Source organism: Salarias fasciatus, chromosome 5 (assembly GCF_902148845.1).
Source record: "Salarias fasciatus chromosome 5, fSalaFa1.1, whole genome shotgun sequence".
Classification (NCBI taxonomy): domain Eukaryota; kingdom Metazoa; phylum Chordata; class Actinopteri; order Blenniiformes; family Blenniidae; genus Salarias; species Salarias fasciatus.
Window position 1 is genome coordinate 35,194,131 of NC_043749.1, and position 12,001 is coordinate 35,206,131.

The 12,001-nt window shown below is 51.3% G+C and overlaps 1 protein-coding gene across 4 annotated transcripts; it reads left to right on the forward strand.

Annotated features, from left to right (window-relative positions):
- The first annotated feature begins 339 nt into the window (after positions 1-339).
- Positions 340-5,148, forward strand: ube2v1 (ubiquitin-conjugating enzyme E2 variant 1). Of its 4 annotated transcripts, none has more exons than XM_030092629.1 (4): positions 340-402; positions 2,411-2,556; positions 3,779-3,904; positions 4,011-5,148. In XM_030092629.1, exons 1-4 carry the CDS (start codon positions 381-383, stop codon positions 4,155-4,157), a joined length of 441 nt encoding a protein of 146 aa, XP_029948489.1. In that variant the 5' UTR covers positions 340-380; the 3' UTR covers positions 4,158-5,148. The 4 variants fall into 4 exon arrangements, with proteins under 4 accessions (XP_029948489.1, XP_029948488.1, XP_029948486.1 ...); XM_030092628.1 differs by having other exon boundaries at positions 348-402; positions 2,408-2,556; XM_030092626.1 differs by lacking the exon at positions 340-402 and adding an exon at positions 1,610-1,661 and having other exon boundaries at positions 2,408-2,556.
- The last annotated feature ends 6,853 nt before the right edge of the window (positions 5,149-12,001 follow it).

Here is a 12,001-nt window from a genome sequence, read left to right on the forward strand (position 1 = left end):
CTAAGTTAAATTCAGTCTCCATCTTACTCTCAACATCAAGGTATACCTCATGTGAGTAAATACCATCTATTGGCACAAAGGACAGTTTTTAACATCTCGTCCCGGGTTTACTGATTCTCGGCCCAGTGGTTCAAACCCTCCGTGACCACACAGCAGTAGAGACACTCGATCCCACGGAATTCCGGCTCAGAGCCGCTTGTTTGTCTCTATGTGTGACTTTTTCACAAACACCAGAGACCACAGCAGCCACGAGTCCGGGTCGGAGAGGCGGCGCACCGGGAACTGACGGGTGTTACGAAACAAACTGTACCCAACGCGTCGGAAGCGCGCACGGCAGCGTCGACGTCATACGTGCGCGCTTCCTTAAAACAGTGACAAAGATGGCGGGTTCCGCGGGATCGGGTAAGCTCACCGCACACATTTTCAGCTAAACAGCGAGCTGCTGGCTCTCTATCGAGGTTAGATTCTGAATAAAGAGCGTGAAATCCACCAGAGCCGAGCTCCTGTGGCGGAGTGTAGCCGCGGCGGAGTCCAGCCGCGGCGGAAGTTTGACGGTGAAGGGACCGGAGAGGAAGCGCTGTCACTGCCGCTGCTAGCTAGCTAGCTGTACGAAGCTAGCAGTCCCACACCCTCCGCCGCTGGCGGCCGTCCCCCGGGATCCGGTGGCTTCAGGCCGGGGTCTGGTGGTTTTAGGCCACAATCTGGAGGTTTCTGACCGGGATCTGGAGGTTCCAGGCCGGAATCTGATGGCTTCCGTACCGGGATCTAGTAGTTTTAGGCCAGAATCTGGAGGTCTCATACCGGGATCTAGTGGATTGAGATTGGGGTCTGGTTGCCTCAGTTCGGGATCTGATTACTTCAGGCCGTGATCTGGTTGTTTCAGACCTGGATCTCGTGGTTTTAGGACAGAATCTGGTGGGCTCTGAACGGAATTTGATAGCTTCAGGCCGGGATCTGGTGGTTCCCATACCGGGATCTCGTGGTTTTAGGACCGAATCTGTAGGTTTCGGATCAGGATCTGGTTGCCTATGGCCGGAATCTCACTACTTTAGATCAGGATCTGGTCTTTCCAGACCGGGATCTGGTTGTTCTCGGCTCCGATCTGGTAGTTGGCTGTAACTTGTTGATCCTCAGCCCGGGATCTGGTGATCCCCTGGCCTGAATCTGTTGGTCCTCAGCCCAGGATCTGCAGCTGGTGTGAGCAGTGTATCTCAGAGGGATGGAGGCTGCTCTCTTTGGGCTTGTAGACTGCTTGTTGCTGAAGATTTCTGTGAATCATCACTTTTTGCGTGACACACTGGTTGGAGCAGTCAGCAGGTGAGATGTGTTTGTGCGGAAAGCTGGCCCGACCGGTCTGATTCATGCTGCCAGCGTGCAGCAGGTTACACTCGATGGTGCAGTTGGTCAAAATCTGTAAGGCTGAAGAAAACAAAGAAATACTACATTTTGAGGATTGTGCCTGTTGTCATGATGGTCGCTGATGGTTCCAGAGAAGAGTCCGGAGGGAAACCTTCAGTTTGGTTTCATGGTATTAAGCCAACGTAGGAGGAGATTTAACATTACTTATACCAAACATATTTTCAAAAATATGAATAAATATTTCCCGCTTCTAAGTTTCTTGGCGATGCTGCAAGCTTGGCTTCCACTATCTGAAAGTATCGGTGAGTCCAGTCATAAAGGTTATGTGGAATGAAATGACACACGTGATTAGAGCCAGAGTCGCTTGTTACATAATAGATAATCTTGCGCAGGAATTTTTCTTCTTCTTCTTTTTTTTTTTTTTTTTGTAGTTTTAGGTAAGAAGTTAAAGGATTTGTCAACTTCTGCCATTTTCTGAGCATCCTAACATGTGTTGAGTTTCCAGCTTCACCTGTCCGTAAACTAACAATAGATTCATTGAAAGAGAAAATATTCAGACAGGTAGGGGAAAACTGCTGACAAATGACCTGAAACAGTTAAAACAGTTCACTGTGGGAATGGTGGTAAAAATGATGTAAAGTTCCCAGATGCAAATCGCTGGAAATGTCACTATAAGTGACTTTAATAACTAAAAACATTTCATTTTAAATCCATGTAACAATTAAACCAGCTAAAAGCTCCGTAAACAACCCAAATCAGTTTTGTTCAGGAGTCAAAGGCCAGTCCTTTGTACCACTGATGTTTCTTAAATAGGTAGCGAAAGGAGTTAATGTTTGTCAGCTGAGAGCAGTCATTCCAGAACGTAAACATCCAGACTGCTTGTGTTTGGTGGGAAGTGGGCAGAATGTCTGATTTCTTTTCAGAACGTTCAGGCACTTTGCAGAGAGGAAGAAGCGGGTTGGAGCAGGACTGTGAACGTGGAGCAGTTCAGCGGTCGGAGCGCCGTGGAGGATTTCATGGCCCGTCTTCTCTGTGTTGTGCGCCCAAGCAGTGGTAGTGCCCCGAAACTTCCGGCTGCTGGAGGAACTGGAGAAAGGTCAGAAGGGAGGCGGAGACGGCACGGTGAGCTGGGGCCTGGCCAACGATGACGACATGACGCTAACTCACTGGAATGGGACCATCATCGGCCCCCCCAAGGTGAGTCTCCTCCGCTCTGCAGCTGCACGGGACAGCAGGACGGGCCGGCTCCTCGGTAGTGCAGTCACAGACGAAGCAGACGGGAGGGTTCCGCTGATTCACTGTATTTACAAATATTGGCAAAAGACGGGAACAACTACAGACATCATTCAGTACATTGTTCCACTGTCTGTCTTGCTCCTAGTCACAGATTGACAGACGTCCAGCACAGACTGATAGAGACGTCCACCACCATTGAATATGACATGGTCTGAAATGAAATGGTCTTGTGACCCAGTTTAGGATTTGATGCTTCCTCCAGTAGGCTGTTGTTGATTCCCGATGTGAGCGCTGGCATGACTGTGACCTTATGTTTTAGACGGCTCTGAAAGGTGTAACCAGAGCAGGAGGCTCACGGTAAGCACTGCGTCCGGCCCTGTGTGGTGCATGGCGCTGTGGCGGCCCCGCTGCAACGGCTAGCTTTCAAGTGGATGGAAAAACAGTCAAACATTCATGATGTCTAAATCTGCTGAAGCGGATTAAAACACGAGAGGAGATATGAATCCGCTGCAGTGACCCCCCAACAAAATAACAGAAGCAAAGCAAAACAGCAAAATCTGGAACCAGTATGAACTGTTTTACATGTCAGTCTTATTTAATGAAGCTTCGCCTTCATTTAAACGGCGTCATGGAACGGCTCTTTAGCTAGCGGCTTCTCAAAGCAGAAGGATGTTTCTGGAAGCTGAAGCAGCAGCGTGACGTGAGTTTGGGAGTGAGCTCAGGAGTGAGGCGGGGCCTGTTAGCTCGCCCTGGACCTGCTGGCTGAGACTGGGCTGTCAGGGTTCGTGTTTGGCGTTGGCTGGTTTGAGGGCGTGTGCTCCCTGTGTGGCCCTGCATGCTCCGGGGAGGGGGCGCCGCATGTCTGCACCTCTGCAGGTGGAGCCTGAGCCGCAGGAGGTGGAGCTGCACCGACCGTCCGTCCACGGAGCGATCAGAGCTGCTGTGATCGTCTCTGCAGTCCTCCAGCGGCGGGACTGAAGGCCGCTCCGTCAGCCGCTGCAGCCTCATGAAGTCCCTGTCCTGTGCAAGAATCTGAGTTTTCTGGACGATTGATGATGAATCAGCAGAGGGCAGACCAGCGTTTGCAGTACTTCCTGTTTGCCTGGAGCTTCCAGCTGTGGCTGGAGTGTGTGTAGCGCGGATGGCGTGACACTCGTAACCCGTGGTCCTCTCTTCCTCGCAGACTCCCTATGAAGGCAGAATATACAGCCTGAAAATCAAGTGTGGACCCAGGTACCCAGAGCACTCTCCCGAAGTCCGCTTCATCTACAAGATCAACCTGCCCGGCGTGAACAGCTGCAACGGCGTGGTGAGCACGGGACGGCGCCGCAGCCTGGACAACACATGCTGCTCACATGCGCGCTGCTGGCTGAACTGGACGGTGTGTGTGTTTGTGTGTGTGTGTCCTCCTCCAGGTGGACTTCAAGGCCATCAGCTCTCTGTCCCGGTGGAAGTCCGACTACAGCATCCGGCAGGTCCTGCAGGAGCTCCGACAGCAGATGTCGGTGAAAGAAAACAGCAAGCTGTCCCAGCCGCCCGAAGGCCAGATGTACAGCAACTGAGGGGCGCACACACACACACACACACACACACACACACACACACACACACACGCTATCAAAGACTGGAGACCGGCGGACCAGGAGGGGGAGGGGCCCAGTTCTTCATTCAAGCTCACCAAACTAGAAAACTGTACATTTTACTAATGTTATTTTTTTATTCTTTGTGTTCTGCATTCAGACTGTAAATGAACGAATGAGCTGATCAAGTAGGTTCCGAGTGTCGGGGGTTCTGGTGGGGGTCTGGGAGCTGGGAGGGGTTTGAATGGAGAACTCGGTCACTGCAGCAGCCGCCGGTGAAATGCGTCTGGGGAACACATGTCGGGCTGATTGAGACTTTCCTGTGCTCACACACACACACACACACACAAACAGAATTCTGTCCCCTCTGCTTGGTCTCCAATCCCCCGACTCCTGCGATATCCCGACGATGTGAATTTGATGGGCCTCAAACAGCTGATGTCCGGTACACGGGAGCAGAGTCCACCTGGAGCCGCTTGGTCGCAGCCGGCCGGCCCCACGCCATCGGTCCCCCTCACCGGGCCCCTCGTCCCCGCCCCCGCCCTCGCCCCCGGTCCCAGCCACCGGCCCCGGCCGGCCCCCGCCCTCGCCCCCGGTCCCAGCCACCGGCCCCTGTCCGGAGCCGTCCTCTGTGTGCCATACGCTCCGTAGCGCTTCGTGGTGGTGACCCATGAATGGAGGGTGGGGTGGGGGGGCCGTAATCATTCTGAGAACAGGGTGTGTGTGTGTGTGTGTGTGTGTGAGTGAGAGAGAGAGTGTGTGCTGGATACTGGATTCTGCTGTGATTGTTTGTTGGCTGTGTTTCTGTCCTGTGGTCCACTCCACGCAGCCGTCTGTTCTCTCAACATTGAGCGCCCACTGAAAACAATGTACGGCTTTGGATGTTTATTTTCTAGCAGGGGTTGAATCTAATCAGGGTGACGGTGACCTGTTGCATGGTTTTATTTGAATTAAACGTTATTACTTTTGCACAGCTGTGTGGTCAGTCTTCTCTCTGCTCTGGCTCTCTGGACCTTTCTCTGCTGCTTCCTCACAGCTGTTGAGTCAAGTGGCTTCATGTCTTCAGGAGACCGAGCCGTCCAGCTGGACTCCTCACAAGGTTTAGCGTTTAATTCTAGTTCAGGCTGGACCCTTCAGAGGAGGAGAGGCTCGTCTGATGAGTACTATTCCATTTTTATCAACACCTTTAGACCTACTACACCAGTCGGTGTGTGAAGGTCTGAGGAGGTGAATTCTGGGTGGGCTCGGGGTTCCGCCCGGTGTCTCCACAGTGAGTCAGCTGAGAGCTGCTGCATTCCTGCGAACTGGAAAAACTAGAATATGAAGGAAGGCTGGAGCACGACTCCTCCGTGCACTCGGCTCTCAGGCTTTCCATTTCAAGCACTCCCGACATACATTCTCCTTTCATGCATTTCTCATTTTCAAACTGACATGTTTTATTTGTCCGTGTCGACGTTGGTTCAGATTGTCTCTCCGGTATAAATGTGCTGGTTTAGACTCATACACACTGAGACAGCTACAAGGACAGCACTAGGACCAACAAAACCTCAAAACACAAGACCACTAGAGGAGTAGCATCAAACATACGGCCCACGGGCCAAACCTGGTCTGTCCAATCCCATGTGTGGGCTCAGCTTTTGGTTATCTCCCTGTGCTCCGCTCGTGGAATGTTCTGGACGTCTGATTAAGGTGACATTGCTGTGTGGGGGCGTGGCCAGCCTCAGGTAGCAGAGGAAGCCGGCGTGGAGGGGTGGAGCTCCACCCCCTGTGCCTTCCTGAGCTGCTGTGTGCTGCAGTGCGTGAGGAGTGGTGTGGAGCGCCCTCCACAGGCCGAGGTACTGCAGTGCACAGCAGTGAGCAGCAAACCTGGAGCAGCGGCTGACTGGACGGTTTCGGGTAGGGGTGCACGACATGGGCAGATATATTATCTCTTGTTTTTTAATTCCATAACGATAATCTCACAATATTCTTTAAAATTATATGATATATAAATGAATTTAAAATAATATTTCTTTTCTCAAACAATGTTAATATTGTTGCTAACCAGGACATCCATGGATGGACAAAACGCTTCAGAACGGCAGCTAAACTTCTTTAAACATGTGCATAAAGAGACTCAGGCAAACTCCAAATCAAAATGATTCAAGTTCTCTCTCCTCTGAGACAAAGTACAAAAGTACTTTTTGCTCCATAAACAAAGAAAAAAAACCCACCGTCATTAATGAGCTGACTGAGGAAAAGCCTCAGAACAGCCTGGTGTTGATGTGGCTGCTGTTTTCAGGCTCCTACTTGTTACACAAACTGTCTTTAAGACACAAATATGTGAAATGCAGAAAAATTAGAAAATAAATTCTCTCAAACTATTGTAATGTAAAATTGCTCAATGTCAAAACATTTCTGATACTGTCGTAGAAGATTTTTATATCGCACACCGCTAGCGTAGGGTTAGCTTCCAAATAACCCCCAAGTAGCGTCCGGCTGTGGCTCAGTTGGCAGAGTGGTCGTCTTGCTATTGTAAGGTTGTTGGTTAAGGTTTGTGTCCTTGAGCAAGACACTGAACCCGAGCGCCTTGCATGGCAGACGCCTCCACTGGTGTGTGAATGTGATAATGCTGTATGAAGCATTTTGGGCTCGGAGTCCATTTACCTTTCCAGTTAGCTCCGGGTTAGCTCCGGGTTAGCTCTGGGTTAGCTCTGGGTTAGCTGTGGGTTAGCTGTGGGTTAGCTCCGGGTTAGCTCCGGGTTAGCTCTGGGTTAGCTCTGGGTTAGCTCCGGGTTAGCTCTGGGTTAGCTCCGGGTTAGCTCTGGGTTAGCTCCGGGTTAGCTCTGGGTTAGCTCTGGGTTAGCTCCAGGTTAGCTCCGGGTTAGCTCCGGGTTAGCTCAGGGTTAGCTCTGGGTTAGCTCCGGGTTAGCTCTGGGTTAGCTCCGGGTTAGCTCTGGGTTAGCTCTGGGTTAGCTCCGGGTTAGCTCCGGGTTAGCTCCGGGTTAGCTCTGGGTTAGCTCTGGGTTAGCTGTGGGTTAGCTCCAGGTTAGCTCTGGGTTAGCTCTGGGTTAGCTCTGGGTTAGCTCTGGGTTAGCTGTGGGTTAGCTCCAGGTTAGCTCCGGGTTAGCTCCGGGTTAGCTCTGGGTTAGCTCCGGGTTAGCTCTGGGTTAGCTCCGGGTTAGCTCCGGGTTAGCTCCGGGTTAGCTCTGGGTTAGCTCCGGGTTAGCTCCGGGTTAGCTCTGGGTTAGCCTTTAGTCTTTTTTGGTGGTGAGCTTTGTCCTGTCGTGAATTGTCGCCCTTGGTTAGATTTCTTTGTATATATTTTGTTTTCCTTGATTTGTGTTGATTTGTAGGGTCCTACAGGTCACAGGTCACTATGGGCAGACATCTTGGAGCTCCCAACTATTTTTTTTATTTTTTTATTTTTTTGTTTTGGGGGGCGGGGGGGGGGGGGGGGGGGGGGGGGGGGGAGTATTTGATTGTGAAAATTAAAGTACCTTTCATATGTATTGAATGAATGCAATATCTGTTTTTCTACTCCCGGGCTGTGTTCAGAGTGCTCCTGCCGGTGTGATTCTGTTATGAGGAACTCTAGGAGATAATGTTCCATAGATGGTCTATCTCTGGTTGACAGCAGAGTCCCAGAGTGGCGTTGTTGGTATAGTTTCTATTTAAGTGGAAAGTCCTCTCGACCTTCCTGCCACTTACACAAAGAACTACCTCAAGTCATTTTTGGTATTTTTGATTCAGAATAAAAGAAGGAGCTGGACGTGAGAGACATGAAGAAAGACTGGACTCTTCAGATTTTTCAATACAACAACGGGACACTTGGCGCTGTGGTGGTGTGGTTATCTTTTCACTGAGCCAGCTGTACAGGCTCGATGGGTCTCTGCTTTCTGCGTTGACTCACCAGACGTGTGCCGTCTTTGACCAGTGGTACTACAAGGCAGGTTGTCAACTCAGTCGTTCAACTCCGGGTTTTGCATTGGTGACCAGAGAGTAAAAGGGGCGGAGTTTACAGCATCTGACCAATCACAAACCGCGCAGACTAGAGCCCCTTCCTACACCATGGAGGAGCAGAGAAGTGCGACTAGAGGAGCACTGTAGCTCAGAGCAGAACCTCCTCAGTGTTCCTCACTTCAGATGTTCCGTTCAGTTGTTTTGAGGCTCAGCTCACACATTCATGATCTCCAGTATGACCTGGTGTGTGTTCAGCACAGTGTGAATGCCCACAGGGTCCGAACACACACGCACACACACGCACACACACATACTCGTGCCAATTAGCAGAGTGAGAGATGTCAGCTGGGTGTGAGTCCATTTCTATGCAGTGCACATGGTTTCAGTACGGAAATTAATGAGCTCAAATTAAATGAAACTTCATTTCTGGATTCTATGTTCGAACTTCCATTCTCAGGGAAACATCACATCAGGATGTTTTAAATATTTTTGTGCCACAAAAATGCAAAAATGTGTGGTCCTGCCCTGGTAATGTTGATGGTTGTGGGTATCTGCTGAAAAACCAGCCTCATCCTGTTTACGTCAGCGTAGGAAACCCAGCTAAATGCTACTCAGGTCCGGAAATATGACTCCCTCACTGCATCAGGTGGATACTGGATAACTTGCTCTAGTTTTTCATAAATTGATGAAATCCCCATGAGCAGTGGTGGGGCAAGGGTCCTTGGGGGCTCCAAGCAAAAAAATTCATCGGGCCCCCATCCCATCCTAGCACACCAAAAAAAATTGTTTTTTTGCACACCATTTGTGGGACTTTTGATATGAACACTGAAGAACTTGGAGAATCCCTAATCTCTTCTATTAGATTCAGGTCCAGGGACCAACATAAGTCCTTGAAAGCCCTGGCTTATCAATAATTATATTATACAAAAAAAACCTTGCGGCTGGCGCTGATTGACGCAGACAGCTCTGAAGGCAGATAGGGCTGTGCAGGGCCCCCCAAGGGGGTTTGTTTCATAATGGCATCATAAATGCCCATTGTTGTCGTTTCTGTGCAGTACATGTCTTAGCACTTGGGCCAGCTGGTCTAAAAGCCGGGGCCCCAGGAAAATGCCTGTTTTACCTGTTGGCACACCCCGCCTCTGCCCATGAGGGGGTGGCAGTGTCTTCCAGGGCTGGCAGCAGCGCCTGTCCCGGTGCTGACCCTGCTTCTGACCACCGTCCACGCGGAACCCTCAGTGTGAGCGCAGCGGTGAGCGGGTGTGGCGTTTCAGCCGATGGAGGCTCCGTCACAGTGAGGCTGACCTGCTGTTCAGAGCCGGGGCTCTGAACGGGGAGTCCTCGGCTCCAGGTCCGCTCCGCTGGCCTGGACGGGTGTGAGGTGACGGAATGCACCCGGGCCCCCCTCCCTCCTCCTCCTCCTCCTCCTCCTCCTCCTCCTCACACACTTGCACTCACAGCACAGTCATAATGAAAGACCAGCAGATGGCCACGAGACAAAGGATTTGTGAGGTTGAGAGCCCCCCCCCTCATGTTTCCCAGTGAGCCCCCCACCCCCACACTCATTTGTCTCAGTTAAGCAGAACCCCTGTGCCTCGGACTGCAGATGCGGGGATTTCAGCTCACTTCCTCACTTCCAGCCAGATGAGCTGCTCCAGTGCGAGGACATCAGCCTGAAGAATGGTGCCGCTCCCTCCTCCGGGCCGGGTCCGGGTCGGGGTTCTCACTCGGGACCCCGCAGCAGCTAATTCTCTGTTTGACAGTGCCATTGAAGCGGCCAGTGCTGAAGGGCTATTTGGCAGAGAGCCATTTAGCGTAAGTGCTCTTCAGGCCGCCGGTGACACTTGTAGAGACAATGTCACCCCCAGTGACACCATCAGTTGATTGTGTATTGAACAGGAACGGCAGGGACATGCGGCCCCCGGCGGGGAGAAATGAATTGACGGTGGAGTGGGGAGGTCTCTGTCAATATCAGGTGCCAAGGACACGGGGACGGAGAGCGTGCAGCCATAAACCGGCTTATTTCACTAGTGTGTGCTGCAGGATCGTCTGTTCCGGGCTGCAGAGGAGCACAGAGCGCTGCACTGACACCGTCCCGCAGAGCACACACTCTGTCCCTGCACCGACACACACACTCTGTCCCTGCACCGACACACACACTCTGTCCCTGCACCGACACACACACTCTGTCCCTGCACGGACACACACACTCTGTCCCTGTACGGACACACACACACACTGTCCCTGCACCGACACACACACTCTGTCCCTGCACCGACACACACACTCTGTCCCTGCACGGACACACACTCTCTGTCCCTGCACCGACACACACACACACTCTGTCCCTGCACCGACACACACACTCTGTCCCTGCACCGACACACACACTCTGTCCCTGCACCGACACACACACACACACTCTGTCCCTGCACCGACACACACACACACACTCTGTCCCTGCACCGACACACACACTCTGTCCCTGCACCGACACACACACTCTGTCCCTGCACTGACACACACACTCTGTCCCTGCACCGACACACACACTCTGTCCCTGTACGGACACACACACACTGTCCCTGCACGGACACACACACTCTGTCCCTGTACGGACACACACACACTGTCCCTGCACCGACACACACACTCTGTCCCTGCACGGACACACAGGATGGGACAGACAACACCGAACTACAGAAACAACCCCGATGTATTCGTACAGTCGGAATGTTCACCCACACCTCCAAAACCTTCAATCCAAGCACACACACACACACACACACACACACACACACACACACACACACACACACACACACACACACGTCCAGCGGCTTCTGAAACGTCCTCCAGCGTCATGGTGGGTTCAGCGGGTGCTTCGCAGGGTTCAGGTCCAGTCGTCGCTCCAATCCAACTGAACAGTACTGCTCCTGAATTTAACAGTCTGACTTGATGGGAAAAGGTTTTTGTTTGGTTTGGTTTTGTCATCTTCCTCTCTGTTCCTGTTCAGGCTGCCTCTCCTTGGCTCTCACTCCCTCGCTCTATCTTTCCTCTGTCCCTTGCTCTCCCTCTCTCTAAAAACTCTTTTTAAACAGCCATTACTTTAAAGGTGCATTAAGGAGTTTGCACGTTTTATGCGAAACATAAAACATAAAATGCAGCTTAGTGAAAAACTCGTCCCTGTGGCTTGTGTGCACGGAAGAGGGGAACTCCTTCCTCGCTCTTTTACCAGCGCTCGAGTAAAATGTAAGTTTCTTTTACCTGGTGGAGTCTGTGTGGAGCTGTGGCAGTGCTAGAAGCCAGTCTGTTCTTACTTTCTTGAAGATCCTGCTCAGTTGTTGCTCACTAAGCCTCTGGCGGAGTAATGGCGGACAAAACGAAGCCTAACTCCATCAGGCCAGCCGGAGCGTGCATTACGTCATTCCTCTCAAATTCTCCCAAAAAAACTCTGGAGCCGGACCGGCACTGTGACTTTCAAGTGACAATGTAGCACTGTTAGAGGTACTTGTAATGAATATGTCAGGGCACATTGTACACATCATTAAAAATGTGTAACATATTTATGGTGGAAAATAAGTATTTTTAAAGTTGAAAAACTCCTTAATGCACCTTTAAAGGGGCTGTATCATGTAAAATTCACTTTTTGTATGTTTTAACCTTGTTATATAGTTATGTTCTCACCAAAAACACCCCAAAGCGTTTTTTTTCCTTCGTGCCTGTGTTTTTGAGCTTTCCTGGTGTTTCTGCTGCTCAGAGAGGCAGCCCCTCCCACCGTGAAAACGCTCTGTTTCCCACGTTCACGTCACACGGAGAAGATAGCTCCCCTGAGCCCCCCTCCCTCAGGCCCTCGGCAATCAGCGTTGCTGCTTTTTGTAACTCCG